This window comes from Eublepharis macularius, chromosome 2, assembly GCF_028583425.1.
Source record: "Eublepharis macularius isolate TG4126 chromosome 2, MPM_Emac_v1.0, whole genome shotgun sequence".
Classification (NCBI taxonomy): domain Eukaryota; kingdom Metazoa; phylum Chordata; class Lepidosauria; order Squamata; family Eublepharidae; genus Eublepharis; species Eublepharis macularius.
The window spans coordinates 199,827,680-199,847,570 of NC_072791.1; the positions used below are offsets into that span (position 1 = coordinate 199,827,680).

A 19,891-nucleotide genomic window follows, 5' to 3' on the forward strand; every position below is an offset into this window, starting at 1 on the left:
GAAGCGGGACCAGATTGGGTAGCGAAACCAGGCAAGGAAGAAGATTGTGCCTTAGCCGGTGGATCAGTTGCCTCCATGGCACGCTTCCAAAGGGACGCTTGTAATCTACCCACCCGCTCAGCCCTGGCCTTCGAGGTGAAGGCACAGCAATGCTTACAAGCCTGCACATTATGAGTCTCGCCTAAACAGTAAAGGCAACTAGAATGCCCATCCGATTTTGTCATTTTTCTGTTGCAAGCCACACATTGCTTGAAAAGAGCAGTTTCCGACATTGCTGATGAACTTCAGATGGACAGATAGAGCTATGAACCTCTTTTATCGGTGGCAAAAGAGGAACTGAGGGTATGTCGGGGGTGCCCCGCCTCTTAGGGAGCCGTTTTTGGTGGGAAAGATGACCGCGCATGCACGCTGAAAGGCGAGGGTGCCCCCAAGTGGTGTTGAGCTATAAAAATCTCTGAAATCAGCAGGCCTGCGCGTGCGCAGTCTGATGTGGGACTGCACAGGAAGACCGTTGATGAACTTATGCTTACTTTCTACTGTAAAGAAATTCACTGCTCATTTTCAAAAAGGAGCAGGATAAGATTTAAGGAGACTATCAACTTCTCCTTAAATCTAGAATTATATTCAGCATACCATTTAAACCCTGTTGATTGCACAAGGTAAATGTCAGTCAGATGTACAATGTATTTAATGTACAGTCAAAAGTTCATTATACCTCTTTGAACTTCAGCAGAAACTGCGTAGAATCCATATCTAGTGGGAGATTAATATCTTCGTTTTCAGGGAGATAAAATACTTCTACAGATTTCCCATGTAGCTGTGATTCAAAAGAATCATCATCATCGTAATCATCATCCTGAAAATATATTAACAACTACTGTATTAAAACTAAATATAATCATGTGTAAACAAGACAAAAATAGCTACCTCCATAAATAACCAAGATATCCAAAGTAATGTACAACAGATGATTGTGCTATATATGCAGTATTACATTTCAATTGCTACCTGTTCTGTATCATGGGTATACTCCTGCTCCAACAAACATCTCTCCTGTTCCAATGTCTCACTGATGAGGCGGGCTACTTCACTCTGGGTTCCTGGTTTCTCTCGTCCAATAAGAAACCTAAAGAAAACTTACCAATCAGTCAACAGAACACAATAGTATCCTATACTAATTCCTTTATCAGGAAGTCTTAAATTTTTTGGAGCTTTTCCTTCTATTTCATTATTTTTATAAAGCGACACATACCTGACTGTACCTTTTGTGTTTTTTAGTACAGTTGCTGCAAAAAACTGAGTTACTCCTACAAGACTCGTACCGTCAACCTCAACGATTTGATCATTTACTTGAATTCTAAAAGGCAAATAAAAAATTATCCTTTACATACAACAATGCATTTAATTTCAGAACAAAAATGGCATGTGTTTAAAAAAAGGCAGTTTGTGCAGTCCTTATGCTATAGGAAGAACTTTCAACTTGATATTGGTCTTGGGGCCACACAACTCTCTAACACATTAAAAAATAGAGCGAGCGGACAGGAAAACTGGGGGGGGGGGGGGAGAAGCTTCTTCAGACATGCTGTCTCAGTCCAGACTGCAAACAGAAACTACGGAGGGCCCATAATTCTAATCTATTACACAGGGTAAGTTCCCCGAAATCAACACCAGCCCTTTAAGAAATGTATACAGTTATTCAAACCTCACAGATACTGTGCTGCACTTTGGCTCTCACTGGGCTGTTTGGCTGGATGGGGATGGTAAGTGGCTTTAATCTTGCATGAATGTTTCTCAAGCATTGCATTGGTACACAAGGGCACACGATGTAGTTTTGCAATTGTACACTTTTCAGGATTTCTTCTGCTTTGTTCCAAACTTCCTCACATTTGATTTGCTACAATATTTCCTGAAAGTCTACAGTTCAAAAGGATTTGCACACTATGCAAATGAAAAGGTCACCTTTTCAAACCTCCTGCCCACATTGGTGCCATTTTACTGCCATCACATCCCTGCAGCTGCCATTTCCCCCTTGTGTCACCTGTTTTTTTTAGAAGAATTTTGCAGAGGAAATATCTATGTGGATTCATTATAGCTGCAGGCAGGGCCGGATTGAGGGGGGGCAGGAGGGGTAGCCTGCCCCTGGCACCGCTAAAGAGGGGGCACCAGGCGGGGCTGCCAGCCCCTAGGAGCACGCCACGGCTTCCCGTGCGGGAGGCTGAGCGCAGGGTTGGGAGGCCCTTGCCAGCCCCGCCAATGGGGCAGCTGGCTTGCCGCACGCGCAGGACCTCCCACCCTGCGCTCAGCCACCTGTGCAGGAAGCCAGCTGCCACATCGGCAGTGCACGCTCTTGCCGCCGCCGCCACCAGCTCCACGGTGCTCTGTGCGCTGGGGCAGCCAGTTTGCCTTGTCGGCGGCACAGGGCAGGCGAACTGCATGGAGGGCCTCCTAGCCCTGCGTTCAGCCGCCCGCGCAGCAAGCTGGCCGCCCCAGCACACACCCGTGCCGCCGCCACCAGCTCCACAGCGCACTGGGTGCTGGAGCAGCTAGCTTGCTCCGCGGGCAGCATGCCTCCCACCCTGCGTGATGACATCACAAAAGTGACATCATCATGCAGCGCCAGGAACGCACGCATACATACACACACACAAACTCAGGCAGGGTTGCAGCGGGTGCCTGCACCCGTAGATCCGGGCCTGGCTGCAGGACTGATGTGGCAACAATGAATCCACAGCAGAAAATCATTGCCCTGCGGATACAGCCCTTGTGTTGCTTGAAACATCTTAAACAATATCTAGACAATGTCATAAGACACCTTAATTTAAAAAAAATCAAAAGAGTTTATTGTCTGTAGCCATAGGCCATCACAATTCACCAAACATCGACTAATAAACAATTAAATCCGTTATCAGAGTTTGTACAGGTTACTAAAATTAATTAAAACAATACAGTATGCCAAACTATCCCAGGAGTCACGAAACAGCCTCATTTAGTACCACCTTAGAAACAAGACACCTTAATAGTATTAAGTGACATACCTTTGCCAGTCTATCAAAGTTGCAAATGACAGACTTTTATACAAAAAGTAGCATAAAAACCCCCAGTGTTGTTGTACAGCTTTAAATGGACATTATCAGGACTGTAAAGTTTGGCTGCAATCCTGCATATATTTAGGCTGCTTAAACCCTTGCTTTAATGGGATTTAAGAAGCCTAGCTATTGCATGCAGGATTGCAGCCTTAAATACCTTGTAATTACAGCCACTTCAATGATCTTAATTCTGCACTCTTAGATATATACTACATTCATATATACTTTTTCCTCATAGTTTAAATATAAGCTTTACTGCATTCTGCCTTTCAAATTATCAGTGGTTTTGTTCAGATATACACCACACACTACTAACGTTTTTCCAGACTGCACTTAGCATTGATTAGCATTGATTCTTCTTGGACCAGAATAGAAAAGTACCACCCAAGGCACACATACCTAACTAGGGCAGAAGGTGATTCCAAATGAGATTCTTTAAATACATCTCTGCCTTGAATTACTGATATTAATCGGAACATATTTCCAACTTGGTCTTATATTGATTATGTTTATTAATTATTGTCATATTACCAAATTGTCTGGAGTTACCAAAAGGGAAGTCTTCCTGGTTTATTTATTAGTTGCAGTGGGCTCTCTGGTGCTCTTGTCAGACGTTACTGCATTGTCTGGAGTTAACTGTGCTTGACCACTGAAGAAGGCTACATGGCCAAAACACGTTTCATTAGGGTTGCAAAGGTTCTTGTTTGAGTTTTTTGTATGATTTTAATCTGACGATACTATATTTGGGCCTGTAATAGTTTTTATATTCGCCTGTAATAAATACATGTATTTTTGTACATTGATATATATTTATGTTTTATATGTAGTAATTTTAATACTTAGACCTTTGATTGGGATTTTTTTTTAACATTCTTGGTTCTTAATTCTGTTCAGATATACTACTTCTTCTCAAGCCCCCTTGGGCTCTGAGTTCAAAAGCAGCTATTAAGCTCATGTGCCTCCTGCTTCCATTGCTCACCATGCACAGATGAAAATGACTGAGATCCTGATTGTGAGTGCCAGATCTCCCAACACACTGAGAAAAGTGAAGAAAGGCGCATGCAAGTCCAAAAACTGTTCCTAATCTCATAACACAGAGAGTTTGAGAGAAGTAGTAGAATTTCAATAAGCCCAGTGAATTAATGCGGCAAATAGTGGACTGCCCAATGGAATGTTTCATTGCATTCTAAGCAATACATGTCACACAGAAAAGCAGAACTATTTTTCACTGTCATCTTCCATTACCCTAGCCTCTAAATCGAAGTCCTGTGGGTTCTCTAACAATGACAGGGTGTATAAAAACAGACAACTATTCAAGAAATATGTTCACTAAAAAAATTGGAAACAGTTTGTCCATGACATAATAACCCCTGATTTAAATAAATTCCACAATACAATAGATTCCCAGTTATGCTCCTTAATAACAGTAGGAAGAGCCAGTCAAGTGTCAATATATCAGTGTGTTGCAAAACATAATACATCTACTTCAACTTTGCATTATGAAGTTCAACATGCAATGATAAAACCTTCTTTCTTGAAGTTAAAGAGTACACAAAACCAAAAAACATCTCTACTGAAAACTCACCGACCGTCTTTCTGTGCAGCTCCACCTTCAGTTATTGTTTTCACAAAAATTCCCAACTTTTCCAATCCCTGGTCTGCACCAACTCCCATTCCAATAATACTGATACCTAAGCCACTGTCACCTGTAAGTTACCAAAATTCAAATAAACACATTTAAAAAACTAGTTTCATAGCCACAGTGATTTTTCTATCTCATTTGCAAACTGCTTTATCATCATATTTGAATCATGAACAGTAAGTCACTACCTATGCAATCCTAAGTAAGTCTACTCAGAATCCTACTCAGATATATTTAACGGCAATTAGTTCCAGGAAAGCATTCTTAGGACGAAACTATTCATTAGGTAGGTAGGCAGGTAGGTAGGAATTTTATTGTATATAGCCATTGGCCTTTACAAGTTAAAACATACAACCAAAAATGTAAAATTCTGGGGTTACAGAGATCTTTAAAATTTCTAATTTCACAATCAAATCCAAAATTTACCATTCAGTTCTATTAAATGCTTTCTTGGAAACCACACTTGCTCTAATTTTTCTGGCGGCCAAACTATTCGTTATATCAGCAGCAGCCATATTGCAGCTGAAAGTCCCATGTGGTAACTCTGTGTAAAAGCACCACAGAGGCCTGATTCAGATCAGGATAGCCCCGTGCTATGGTTCCAATCCAAATCAGACCCCTGTGGCACCTTCCCCAGTAGCAACTCTTTGTTGCTCAAGTCGAAGTCCCTATGGCAAACTCATGTAAAACAGCATATAGTCTGGCTGTTAGAGATACATCCTTCTAATTTCACTGAAGTCAACAGTTTTAGAAGGGTGTAGCTGTTTAGGAATGGGGGGTTATGTTAGTCTATACTTATGATCTCAAGACCAGCCAGGTACTTTTAGCTACATAAAATTAAATGAACCATACTAGCAACTCAATGCATTTTTTCTACTTGGTATCAGCAGACACTGGTGTATTGTGCAATCTTCCATTTAATGTTTTAATAAATTGATTGATCTTAGCTATTTTGTCATGGAAAGAAGTGAAAGCATTTTCTAGACCTATCATCAAATATTTAGGAAGCAATCATGTACTAAGTAAAGATTTTAATTTTTAAGCATCAGATTTTTAGAATTTCTTGGGTGCCTAATTTTTCTAACCCTAATAGTGAATCTATTTTGACTACAAATTATTTATTAGAAAAATGTTTATGCTTAAAATTTGCACCTTTTTCAATTTCCACAGGAAAAACTTCCATTTTCTCCACCCGTTTCTCAAGTTCATACTCTGCTGATGCTGCCACAGGGTCAACTTCTTCATTACGCCTATCATAGTCTTCATTTGAGTAGGTACTGAATACCTGAAATAAAGTAATGTTAGAAGATTTTCACCCACACAAGTTGACAAGATTTAAAAACTGATAGCATTTAAATACTAATTCAGAGTACAACAATATGCTATCTCAGTATGCAATAACATCTGTATGTATTCAGCATCTCTGCTCCTCACAATACTAGCTCAAATTGTACAGCAAATACAAAATGTAATCTTTAATTATGCATATATGAAAGACATCTGTGCATAATTGTGAAGTTTTTAAGGGGAAAAAAGAAAAGTGGAATGAATGAAATAAGAAGATTGAAGATAAGTATAGCCATTGGGGCAAAAGATTACAGTAGTTATCAAGAGAGGGGGGAAAGGAGATGTATAAGACAATGAATCCCCAATTCCCAGCCACTGATAACCATTCTTAACTTCTCCTGTGGCATCCTAGAATGTAGCACATTGTCCAAGTTCTACTGCAGGACACTTTGAGAAACATAAAAGCTAAAATATATTTGAAGTTCTGTGCTAAATACTATGTTTTCTACTTGAAAATGCCAAAAATTCAGAATGAAAATCATTCTACTTTTTCAAGCAAATAAGATTTTTCTTTTAAAATTTTGTTCAGAGTAAAAAAAAAAACAGTTTTAAAGAGCACTATAATTAATAATCATTGCCACTGAACTCCTCAATCTTTTTCAAAAAAAAGAAAACCCTACAACGAATATTATATTTGCCATGTGAATGACCAAATAAAGTTACACATTATATTTCAGAGGATGTTTTTGTTTAGATTAAAGAAAAATGAAATGGGTATCATACTTCCATGTAGCTCCCTAGTTCAGAAGATGAGTCACGCAGCAGAAACAGCAACTACTATGCTAGCATAACTATAGCATTTTATGAGAAAATCTCATATTACAAATGGGGAAGGAAAATCTTATGATATTCCTTTCTTCATACAAAGGTAACCACAACATGTAGATCATCTAAACAATTCAGAATCTGAAGGGATTACACACACACACACACACACACACAAACAGAACTGTAATTTATGCACCCCACTGCACAGGAGATGAACAACTTCTGGATTTCCATACTGTATGAGAAGCAAAAAGGCAGTGTAAGGTACTTGCAGTTTGCTGTGTTACCATCTATGCAAAAACCCACAGCAAATTATATTTAAAATGTAACTGCAAAAAAGCATTCTCTGGATAAAGGGGCTCCGTCTGAAAGTTACAGTATTTTTTCCCGAAAGGGTAACTTTTATGGACTCATGTACAGCAAAATGGGAAAATATATTAAGCCTGAAGTGAAGCACCTCAAATGTAGCCTGAAGAACTTTCTGAAGCAGTCAGTGATTCCCTCTTGATTCAGGCACTGAAAGGAGCTTTCAGTCAACACTTGGGCCCCCACCAACTAAAAGATGTCTCATATTTTCAGGTTAGATTCTGAACACACCAAGAAAACTGTGTATTTTCCCACACTTCATCCACAATCCCAAAGAAAACAAATCTCTCTGAACACTTTAGCATTAAACATATACCCTTCAGCTCTTCACTGTGTTTTGTCTAAAGTAACAATGTTTCGAAGTGTCATTTCAAGAGCCTAGCTTTCACTATTTGTCCACATCAAAAGTGCTGCACAGACAACACAGCTATACAAGACATGTGCAGAGGTAGAGAGGATCAAGTGCACTGGCCTGCCCCACTTGTTCATGTTCAGCCTAACATGGGCACAGATCCTACATGCATACAAAGTGAATGCACAGAGGCACCGTTCCAATTATTAGAACTGCTGGTGTTTCTGATCACAACAGCCTCTGTTGCTTCAGTTTGTACACACAAAGGTTCCTTGCTCATATTAGGATGAATGCATGAAAGTGGGACAAGTCTGGAGTGTTCAATCCTGCTTTCCCTATACATGCACTACATGACATCTTGTGTTACAGGGGAGGGAAGATGCACAAGCTGATTTTTTTTAGTTTAACAGGATTTTGAACTTTAGCTTTCAATGGACAGTAAAGGTGTTGTACAATTGCCCTCAGGAAAGTATTCAGAAATGATATAATCATCCTGGAACAAATGCTTGTCCAACAGTTCAGCCTTTTGTAATATCAAAAAGATAGATTCACCTGCTAAAAGTTTTTAGCTCAGCCACATGATTACAATTAAAGACATCCCTTATTTTCCCAGATCTCATGTTACCTTTACCTAGCAGATAAACCCAGTAAATAGCTATGGTAGTTAATAGTCCCTTTACTCTCTGCAATATAAAAAGATTGTCAGCTCTGCATAAATATGGGTTCATCTAAGCGACTCTGCATAAGTTCTTAGAAAGTATTTCCCAACTTTTCAGCTTATGAAGGTTCTCACTTTTCACAACTACTATCGTTTTACTAACACTGAATAATTATAAAATGGAATAAAATGTGGGCACAGCACGATAAGCATGAACAGGGCTTAACATCCACACCTGCTTCAACAACAATGGGCACTCGTACTGCATGGTATAATATGACATTATGGGCACAGCCACTATCCAGTAGCTAGAATTTAAGTTCTTTCCTATACTTGTATGACTCACATGGCAAAGGATGAAAATAAACGTAAGACTTGAGGGTCCTCAAATCCATGCACTCGGCTAGCCATGGCAAGAATAAGTCCCACAAGAACATGACTAAGCTGAATAACTCCTGCTGCTTCCACTCACCCTTCCGCATTAGCAAGACCTAGCAAACAACACACTTCTCCACTCTCCAAGTACTTTTCATCACTAGTCTGTACTCAGTGCATGGGTCATCTCTACTCTGCTAGTCCCTTTCAGTTCAAGATGACAGCACAATGTGGGCATTTGCACCGTGAAAAGACAAAAGCAGCTCACAGGAGGGGATCACAATCACCACAGCAATGTTGGTACTGGAAAGGCAAGGGAGGGAGTGGCTGTAGCTGTCACAGAGATGGGCAAATAGAGGGAGCAACAGTAAAAGCAGGAATAGAAAAGGGATCAAGGATTTTCCACATGGAGATGCAGACCTTCTAAACAAATACAACTTGGCATGGATAGCCCCACCACAAACCTCCTGTTGACCTTGGAGCTGGAAAGGGAGATGAAGATTCTAACTTAGTTGTAAACAGTTAGGCTAGACCATGCTATTCGGGATAGGGTTGTGGTTATGCCAAATTTTGGGCTAGCTACTAAAGCCCCCTCCTGGAGTCCTGACAAAGACAAATGAGTCCTTGTTAGAAGATTTTCAATCCATCATTATATTTTTCAAACAATACAACTAAAGACCTACTGTAGCACCTCATCACTATTACAGTTAGCAGCATGAATATAAAGCATAACTTAAGTTCCAGACAAAGACATTCTTTAAACAGAAATATTTGTAATTCTACAGCTGTTCAGAAAATACTACTAGAAACAACTACTGATTTCAATCACTTGCTTTTCTATTTATATGAAGACTTGTAAAATTGGGGAGGGGGGGTGAAATGACACAAGACATTTATTGTTAATACTCTACCTTTCTAGAGGCTTGAAAGATTTTTACTGAAAAGGACGCTCTTGGTGGGGGGGTGGAATGACACACACCACTGAAGGGTTGGTGTTTTTTTTACTACATTTAATAATATAGATCACTGTAAAGGAGAACCTGTGGCAATTCCTTGAACAGGGATTCACACCGCAAGGATCTCCTTTTGGAGGATTAGAATACCCACCCAACAAAGCACAGAAACAGACTGACAAGGACTGACTGCTAATCACAAACAACAACTAAATGACAGGCTTAGAAAGTGGTAAGTACACCACAGTTACCTGCGCTGAGTTCCTAGCTCAAACCTGTACAGTGCATCATCAATGATCTACAGAAATCCAGAAATAAGCAAACAGCCCTGCCCGGAACCTAAAACGGCTTCTTAGCAACAATAATGGACCAATGAACAGGCACACAACCCAGGGACCAAACCCTGCAAAAGACTCAGAAGCCAACTTTGGCTTGGCTGCAATAATAATTTCTGCATAGAACACAACTTCCTCGACTCTCCCATCTCATTGTAACATAAAATGTCCCCAGGACAGGAGACCCAGAGAAACAGCACGAGGAGGAAATGGGCAGAACTCACTCCTTCCTTTCATCTTGGGGACTCCTGTGTGGGATCCAACCCTTATATTTACTCAGGCAATATAATTACAGGACCTTATATATCTTATCATGTATTGTCAACACTGCTGCTGTCTGCATAGGACTAGCATCTCAGTTCCTACACAAAAGAATAAACGGACACAAATTTGACATTTAAAAATGGCACTGTTCAGAAACCAGCGAGAACAGTTCTGTCTTCCAGGACGCACTGTTGCTGATCTAAAAAATCAGTGCTCTCAAGCAAAAGATGCTGAAAGGATGACTGAAATATAAAAACTGTTAATTCATTAAGAAGTCTGACAGTATTTTCCAAAGACTTAACAAGAACCTGGGATTTCTCAGCCGTTAACAGGAGTTAACCAGTTTAGTGAAATTAGGGAAACTGCATGTAATGTTTTGCCATGTAATTAAGTTTGTGTATTTTATTTCTGTATATTAATCTAAGGGTTTTGAATGTATGTTTACTGTGGTTAGAAGTGCGAGCCTCTGAAGCAAGAAGTAGTGGGGATCGACAGGTGAATGAGGTATGCTGTGATTGGACAACTGCTGTACCCTAAAGGGGAGAGTGAAATGCAGTTTTTAGTCTGATTTGGAGGGAAAGTTTTTCACTCAGTCTATGCGTATCTTAAAGAGAGGTTACTCTGTCTTGTTCAGTGATTCTGTCTAGTTCAATCAATCTGTGTGGAACTCTGAGAGTTCTACTCTGTGGATGAATACAGCCTAAGTATCAACAGAGAGAACGTCTAGTTCAGTCAGGCAATCTGTATGATTGAAGAAATGTGTGGCAAATTAGTCTGTGACTGTGTGTGTTATGTGCTAACCTCCGACCTATGGCAGCCCTATGAATGAAAGAACTCCAAAACATCCTATCATTAACAGATTTGCTCAGATCCTGCAAACTGGAGGATGTGGCTGTGAATATAAATTTAAGGATCTGTAACTGTTTTGAAACCACCAAGCTTGTGAACATATTCTGAAACCCATATACTTATCAATACTCTGCAGCCATGATACATATGTACATATAGATAAATTCTACCTCTGGTTAAGCAAAACAGCTGTTTCATCTGAAATATAGGACCAACTTTTGGCCCCCTCACAGCCATTCCCATGCACTGACTGACTGACTGTTCCATTGTATTATCATAATCAACTAAGCCTTCCTATAATACCAGTTAAACAGAAGAGATCCAAGGCGAAAGCATTTGGTGGCAGAAAAAACCTTTGGAGAACACTGGGGAAGGCAGGGAGGCAGCAATATATAGGTCATATACGGAGGGCAAAAAGCCACAGGTGGTGTTAGTAGCGGGATTCAAACCCCAAAAGGAAGGAGTTCTCAAGGTAAAAAGAATAGCAAACTCCTGAGGTTGTGCGTGTCCTCTTAAGGTAAAGGTTTAAGGTAATATAGGGAGGAGCTGTAATAAAGATCCAAGGAAGGTTTAAACAAAAACATCACATTGCATTGTCTCCAAATTACTACTATTCTGAATGGGGTCCATATGGTTTCTGATTATATTTACATAATCATGCCTCATCCTGTACTTCATGAATACCATGGCTCTTTGATTTGCTTTTAAAGCTTTTTTCTCATAATTTTGCGCATATTCTGCTTAACAAGGACCTACATACATACACCTGACTAGGGGTGTGTGCTTCGGGTTCCCGGTTCAGAAAAAAACCCGAACCAGGCCCAATTCATAAAGATTTGGTATTTCCGAATTGGCGCCAGTATGATGGCCTCAATTCGGAAATACCGAATCAAAGCTTCCTGAAGCGATTCGAGTCGCTTCGGGAAGCTTTGGGGCCTTTTTAAAGTGCTCTCTCCCACCAACACCCCACTTACCTGGGACATCCTGGTGGCAGTGGAAGCAGCAGCATGGGAAGTGCCAGCTGCAGCCTTCCCCGCCACCCTGCTGGCCGCCACGGTGGCCAAAGTGGCGGCGCAGGCACCAGCTGCGGCCTTCCCTGCCACCCTGCTGGCCACCACGGTGGCCAAAGTGGCAGCGCAGGCAGTGGAAGCACCAGCTGTGGCCTTCCCCGCCGCCTGAAGTGGAAAAACCGAATATTTCCCCGGTGCACACCCCTACATCTGACAAAGTATGCTCTAGTCCACAAAGCCTTATGATAGAATAAAAAACTGTTAATCTGTTAAATATTTGACGTATAGGATATACTGGTTGTGGAGAACCCTCATTTCCTGCACATAGATAGAACAGAAATAAGACAGCTCTGAATAAAAATAGAGTTTATACAGAGAGTTGACATAAGAGTTATCTTATACATCAACTTTTTGTTGTGGTGATGACAACCAAAGTTATCTCTATATTTACTTTTAACACTTCAGTCACAGCAGTAAAAGAGAAATTGTGAAGAGGTTAGGTTTTATGGTTGCAATAATTAGATGGTCATTAAAATTCAAAATTCTTGAGGGTGAAAAATGATTCTGGCTTCTAAAGCCAAAGAAAGTTTGTCAAGGTCTGGTTTATACCTTACATGAGTATAATAACTAAAACCACTGCTAAAGTTCTCTTTGCTAAGAAAAATAATGCATGTTTTGTGAATACAACTAGAAAACGCTAACAAGTGATGCACTTTTCCTTTGACTAACAAAAACAAAAATACTTGCCACCATGCAGTTACTTGACCAATATATGAAACATATAAGGAAACAGTATACATTATGAAATCATGAGCTACATTATGAATTCATGTAAGCTCTATACAGACAGCAGAACAATTGCCTACAACATTAACATAACATATAATTTTTTAGTATTTATAAAGCACGTACACTTCTGGGCCAAAGTAATGCTGCCTATCTTTTAATTTCAGTTAAGATGTCAGCCACAAACCTCACATGCTTCTGATCTCCCCTCCGTGCTGTAAATTGTCACTTTTCCCCCTTTGTCAACCTTAACCATAGTTAAGGCTGTGGCTGGTGAAAATGCAAATGCCAATCAAACTCTCAGTCAGGATTTTATGCAGATTTGTACCACTGGTTAGGAAGGAACCTGTTTAGCATAACCATAGTTATGCTGATGCTGACAAGGGAAGGGAGTTTATGCCATAGAGGTACAAGCATATAGCCAACCACAGTCAAGAGATCAAAAATGTTACCTCTGCATTACACCTATGTGTAAGATGCACCAAAGATAAAAATTTGCCTCATCTTGAGATTACCAAGTACCAACTGGACAAAAGACAAACACTGATGTTTACAAAGCAAAGTAAGAACTTTTTGACCTAAGGCAACAAATGCCAGAGTAATGATAGTAAGTAGGTCAGCTGAACATCTTTTTAAATGGACAGTAAAATAAAAACTTCACATGATGATGAATTCTCACCACTGATCATCTCAAAATTTCCCCACGGGCAGTAAATGAGGTTTTGAACCCTAAAAGCCCAACAACTGGCTGCAATCTTAAATTATTCCTTGTACAGCTTCAACAACTTTAATTGAGATCAAGTTGACATTAAGTGATTGTTTAAAAAAGAAACAATTGTACTTGTAGCTTCACATGACCTGAAGACTGCCCTTTTGAAGTTTTACTGTTTGAACACTGGGTCCTTTCTTACCAAGCATAGATAAATTATCTTCATAATAATCAGTATGTTCAAAAGGTCAGGCTAGCAAACTCAGTTATGGGCCTATATCAGGATAGTAATATAGGCCTCTATGCATAGGATGGACTGTGGTGCAAGAATTTACATGCCTATATCCATTGAGAATAAATGATTGATAAAGTCAGTTTTGACTAAAGATTTGCATGTTGACCATGTATGCAGTTTCAGGTGTTAGATGGGGAGTGAGGTGCTATTGGCAGCATTATCATGACGCCATTTTTCAAAAATGTATTTAACTCATTTTATGCACTATACAGTGCACACACAGCACACAAATGGTATAGAAGTGGTATGCCTGTTAATTTCTTAAGGTAAGAAGTAAAATATTCTCCAGAGAAACATCTGTACATACAAATGGTGTATGAGTTGTGAAAGATTATGTGAGATTCTTACTCCATTCCAGAACGTAATTGATGGTACAATCCTAAGTATTCAGCAGTAAGTTCTACTGTATTTCTTGGCACTTACTCATTAGTAAGCATGCAGATTGCGGCCTCAGAAGCATACTAGCAAAGCATTACAAAAACACCATTACAAATTTCTGCTCAAATCCTAGAGATTAAATATGGAAATCAAAGATATATTTCACATACTTTTAAATTTTTGTCTATAAATTTCAAAACGGAATGTACCATTTAAAGTAACAAAGATTACTTTGTGATTTGCACCCATCCAATTAACATTGTTTAAATTTGGGGTTGGAGTCAGCCACCTTTTTCACTCAATCTTGCTCAATTTTTCTTCTTACTGCAGCACCTGTCCTCCCACAGGGCTTGCATACATGCACATCCCATAACCATGGCCTTTTAGATAGGGGGAAGGGTCAACAGGGTCTCCCCTCCTTTAAAAAAAATTACACCTCCTGCACACTAAGAATACAATTCAAAGTTATCAACAAATACTCACACCACACTGACACATAGAAACTGTTTCTAGGAATGATAAAAAACAAGAGGAGTCTTGCTGGATTAGCCCAGTGGTCCATCTAGTACAGCATCTTGTTTAGCACAGTGACCAGCCAGTTGCCCCAAAGGGCCAACAAACAGGGCATATAAGCCTTTTCCTGATATTGCCTCCTAGAATCACGTCAGATCTTGGGAAAAGTAGCAAAGGGCCATTTTGGCTATCAATACTGTCTGCTGCAAACCTTTTACAAAATTACACCAAATTTTTGTGCACAGGACAAATTAAGGTAAAAAAGAAAACAAACAGCTTCTTCTCTAAAAGTTTAAAGGACATTCCTAACCATTTTCTCTCAAACCCAAACCCCATGTTTGACTTAACTGTGAATCTCTAGGCACAATGTTCTATATAAACTGTTGAAACTTTACATTCCTTTCTCATGTATTTTGTATTTGGAAACTCTACTGGCACCAAAAGGGACTTGCTTATGAGTATATGTATGGATCAGGTTTTTTGGCTTTTACTCTTTTGATGCACTGGTTACTGCTGTAATTAAATCAGTAACAATTACATTTGTTTATGAATCAAAATATTTATAGGTTGCCTTTTAGGATGCATTTCCAAAGTTTAAAGCCGTTTGAAAATAATAAATAATTATAGCATACAACACTTAAAGGGTGTTAGGAAAAAGAAAATACAAAAGTCAAAATAGACTATCCAGGATACTTCACCTTGATTGGGGCAGTGGAAAACTTTACTTTTTTATGTGGATCTGGATCTTCTTCCTCAGAAAGTCCAGGAAATTCCTCATAATCACTATCATAGTTACAGTCCTCCTCTGCCAAATTTTCTCCCCTTTCAGGATCCTTATTATATGCTTCTGTCTCTCTATCATCATCAAAAGCTGCATTCTCTATACCAAAAGCACCAGAAGGGAATCTACTAAAATTCTCTCTCTGGTCCATTTGTTGTTGTTCTTCTTCCTCATCTTCACTACCCCCTATTTGTTCTACCTGGCCTTGCTCTCTTGTTTCTTCCAGAGCTACTATCTCTCTTACTCCTTTCTCACTGCCTTCACTGCACACAGTAAGTTCTTCCAGCTCCTCAAATGTGAGACCATTTCCTTCTGCAAGTCCCTTCCCTTCCACATCCCTTCTTGGGAACCTGAGTGGTTTCTTCTCCTGGAAGACATTAACTTCCCCTACAATTTCATCCCTTGAAGTTTCATTCTGCACTACAATCAATTCAGCTCTAACGACTTCTATTTGGGAGATTTTTATGGGCGCTCTATCCACTTTAGTAGCAGCACTATAAGTATCCTGTTGATCCCTTTCAGAAGTTGTTGTAGATGTCGCCTCAGCAGCCCTACTTAGCTCATCCCTCTCAATAGCACTGCTGCTGAAAAGATCAGGTGTTGCAAAAGGTTGATTCTCTTTCAAGCATTGCTCTTCATTAACCACTGGCGATTCCCAACTGCAGAACGCAGTCTGGCTAGGGCTTGGAATGTCTTTATTTTTCAAAGTGTCTTTGGGATCCTCACTGTCACTGTCAGCCAAGAAACTCTCCAGTCGCCTAGAAATAGGTCCAGCATTCAGAGAAGATCTGCAGCTACCAGTGGATTGCTGCAGCTTGTGCTCACTGCTTCCTTGACTCTCAGCTTTTCCTGTAGTAACTTGAGTGCTCACTTCATTGCCGTAGTTAAAATGATCCACCACATTAGTATCATCAGGAGAGACAGGACCATGTTTCCGGTCTTCAGTCCTTTCATTTTTGTTGGGAGTGCATCTCTCCACTGTGCTTGGTTTTTTTGTGTTCCTTTCAAAAAGTTTCCTAGTCTCAGAAAACTTCTCTGCTAAGGCAACTTTGTCTAGACTTCCTTCATCATTGTTGCGGATGATTTTTTCAGTTAAAGCACCAGTAAGTAAAGAATCGGGACTACTGCAGGTTATAGAGGCAATATTGAAAAAGTTATTTTTTTGAATGCAGAGAAAAGATGGACTGTTGGGAGAGGGAGGGACAGGATCTGTTGAAGCTGTTTTGGTCCCAGTCTTGGGTTCAGAGGGTAGGCTGTTCTCACAAGGGGAAGGAGAAGCACCACCCATCTGCATGAACATGTTTTTGATCTTGTGTACTCTGTTGCCATAGGTGACAGCCCTACCACGAACATGTGGTTCATTACCCCCTCCATTGGATGAGCTCGGTAGCTTTTGCTGAGGACCAGATTTGTTTGAAGTATTATCAGTGTTCACTGAATCAAAACTGCACTTAATGGCATGAAAATCAGCCTTATAGGTATTTCTGTGTGGAGAAGCACTTCTCAAAGTCCTCTCTCCTTTGCCTTCAGTCTTCATCATTGTCCAAAAGAGACAGCGTCCACGTCTTTATGGGGGGAGGGGGAGGAAATGAAAACCAACAGCAGCTGCCCCTGCTGCCCCCCCACAATGCCTGGATACAAGCCTATTACAGACTGAAGAAAGAATGAGACTGGAAGACGCCTCTGGCCAGCTTACTCTTCTGAGCAGGCATTGAAGCGAGTTGTGGGAAAGAGGAACACACAGAGAGAGCAAGTGCTCCAGGACCGTATGTGGAAATACAGGCTACTAACTCCACCGCTGATCCACTCCTATCCAGAAAGCCATCTGCAAAAAAAAATAAAAGTTAATGAGCTTGTGGCCTCACCCACTTATGCCAAGCATTTCAATCTTGTCTCAAATGGAATTTCATACCCTGAGGAGAAGTGAGAAACTAACCTCTCCTGTGTCCCACCAAGTTAACGCAGAAAGGGGGGAGGCAGAGACTAAAACCTACCTCTGAATTTAACCACGTTAATAGGAGCCAAAGTTCACCGATTCTTAGCCCCACAACCAGTATTTACAACCAAACTTTCGCACTTTAATGCAGAATGGTATAAATAAGAGAACAGTAGCCCAGATCCTCTTCATCTGAGATTAAGCCGAAAAGGCGTTTTCGAGGGCCAAAGATGCTAATTCCTGTCAGACTAGATCCCCAGCACCCAAAACATTCACAGCAGCTAAGTTCCTCTCTGCTACGAAAACAAACCTTTTTTAAAAAGGAAGAATCTCAGCCTCACGCACTTCCTCAGGGGATTTTTCCCACCCTCGCCTCAGGAGCCCGGGCGCCTCAGTACACCTCGCCGCTCACTTCCTCAAAGGCCCTCCTCGTCCATCATTCCTGAGGGAGGCGGGTGTGCGTGTGAAAAGGGACATACGTGGACTCTACGAAATATCCCCCCCCCCTTTCCCGTCGCCGGGCTCCCGCAGCCCCTGCCTTCCCTCACTTCACTTCCACTTCCCTCTTCCAGGCAGGAATGTAAGCCATTTCGGCCCAAACTTGGGGCTTCTTCCCGTGCGAAGAGCCCGCCCGCCCCTCCTCCCTCCCTCGCCGCCGGGCTGGGAATGGGGAGGAGAAAGAGATCCAGCCAGGGACGGCCGGGGGGGGGTCTCTCACAATGGAGCCCCAGCCACGAACTCTCCGTTTCTCTCTCTCTCTCAAGAGGCGACGCGACACAGCCCCGCAAAGGGGGGGGGGGAATAAAAGGAAAAAACTTTCCTGACCCAAGCCTAGATACGCTACCTCAGGTAAAGTCCAGTCCCGCTGCGGTTCCTCCTCCTCCTCCGCTTAGCTAGGACTTTTCTCCGCTCGCGCTTTCCTCACGCAACCGGCGAGCACAAAACGTTATCCAAGCCCCGCTCCCTCAGTCCCGTCTTATGTGTTATTCTCACTCCCACCACACAACCCGCCGAACTAATCCGCCCGCCCGCTCCTGCTGAATGCCTCTTCGTGTCTCGCGCGCCCGCCCGCACGGCCGGTTTAGTTTTTAATGGTGTTTTTTCTTTCCCCCTCCCTTCCACCCTCAGGGCCGCGCGGGCAGGCAAGCTGGCGCGCGCGCGAGTGTCTGTCTGCCTCGCGCTCTTCTCTCCTCCACCCTCCCCTCCCGTCTTGCCCCGGCTCCCACACAAAAGAAGATCCTGCTCTCTTCTTTTCCCCTAAGTCCGCGAACGAAAGAGGCGGGGATGAGAGACTCGGGGGAGGGGGGAGAGAGGAAAGAGGCGAGCGTGTCTAAGTTCTGAAGGAAACGCCTTCTTTATCCGTTGGGATATACCATATTGGGATAAAGGGGTTTTGGAGGGTACCATGATCCTGTGAGGGACGTCCAGGAGAAACTGTCTCGTTAGCGCCCATTGTTCCAACTTTGCCCCTGCCTGGTGCGTGTGGCATCTGGAACGCGCTGTGGCTTTGGTGTCATTCCGCAGCGAAAGAAGACTCCTGGGACTTATTTATCTCCCGATTTCCATTTCTCAGGCGCCTCACAGTAACCTAAGGAAGGAGGGGGGGAAGGAAGTATTTCGGCTCCAATCTAAACAGAAGCCAGTGAACTATATTTAGGTTTCTTTCCCCTCCCCCTTTTTTTTGAGGTGGGGGCAACTTTTGAGCACCAAAGATTTCCTTTTAAATTCGAGTTTCTTAAGACACTGCAATTAGAGCGGGAAATGGAAAGTTACTCCCAAGTGTCTGTATAAGCAGATTATCTGTGAATAAAACTGAGGAAAAGTTTTAATTTATTGAACTCAGGTCTCACAAGAATCACACTACCACAAAGCCATTATGGGTGACAGGAGCATCCAGATTTATCTAATGATTATTGTTAACGTTCAAATAAGTCCCACTGAAATCAGTAGGAATTCGTTTTTAAACAGCAGCCTGTGAGTATGGCCATTGAATGCAATAGGACTTGAAAATATATTAGGTTGTTAACCTGTTGAGATGTGCCACTGCATCAGCATTTGGACTGGTGCCACCTATTTATTTATACCCTACCCAAGGTGGCTTACATAATTCTCCATTTTATCCCCACAACAACCTTGTGAAGTAGGCAAGGCTGAGTGTATGACTGGGCCAAGGTCACCCAGCAAGCTTCCATGGCAAAGTGGGGATTCGAGTTAGCATATTATTTCAATCAAATAATGTTTTAAAAACCCAATGGCACCTTGTAAAATATTTTTTTTTATTTCCAGAGCACAAACTTCTGTAGGATATTACCTACTTCTTCAGATGTTAGTGGAAGATGGCTACAAGAACTTGGGCAACCCAATCTGAAAACCTGAGCGCTGGCTTATTGTTAGCCCAGTGCAGTACCACCACCACCAGCAGCCCAATACTCTGGCCTGGCTCAGCAGTGGGGAAATATGTCACAAAAGACCATTTTCAAGGTACAGA

At 41.5% G+C, this 19,891-nt stretch overlaps 1 protein-coding gene across 6 annotated transcripts in view; it reads right to left on the reverse strand.

The window, feature by feature from the left end:
* LOC129323934 (neurabin-1-like) overlaps positions 1–18,828 on the reverse strand; it is a 73,581-nt gene extending 54,753 nt beyond the window's left edge. For 2 of the 6 annotated variants that reach the window (XM_054970802.1, XM_054970798.1), the window contains exons 1-7: positions 18,248–18,671; positions 15,385–17,292; positions 5,881–6,013; positions 4,672–4,792; positions 1,253–1,357; positions 1,009–1,126; positions 716–856 (exon numbers count right to left, since the gene is read on the reverse strand). In XM_054970802.1, the coding sequence (XP_054826777.1) occupies positions 716–856; positions 1,009–1,126; positions 1,253–1,357; positions 4,672–4,792; positions 5,881–6,013; positions 15,385–17,007 (2,241 nt within the window). In that variant the 5' untranslated portion in view covers positions 17,008–17,292; positions 18,248–18,671. Of the gene's footprint in view, positions 1–715; positions 857–1,008; positions 1,127–1,252; positions 1,358–4,671; positions 4,793–5,880; positions 6,014–15,384; positions 17,293–17,713; positions 17,847–18,247; positions 18,672–18,807 lie in introns of those variants that run through there. The other 4 variants (XM_054970804.1, XM_054970803.1, XM_054970800.1 and 1 more) reach the window with 3 other exon arrangements.
* Between the last annotated feature and the right edge of the window lie 1,063 nt (positions 18,829–19,891).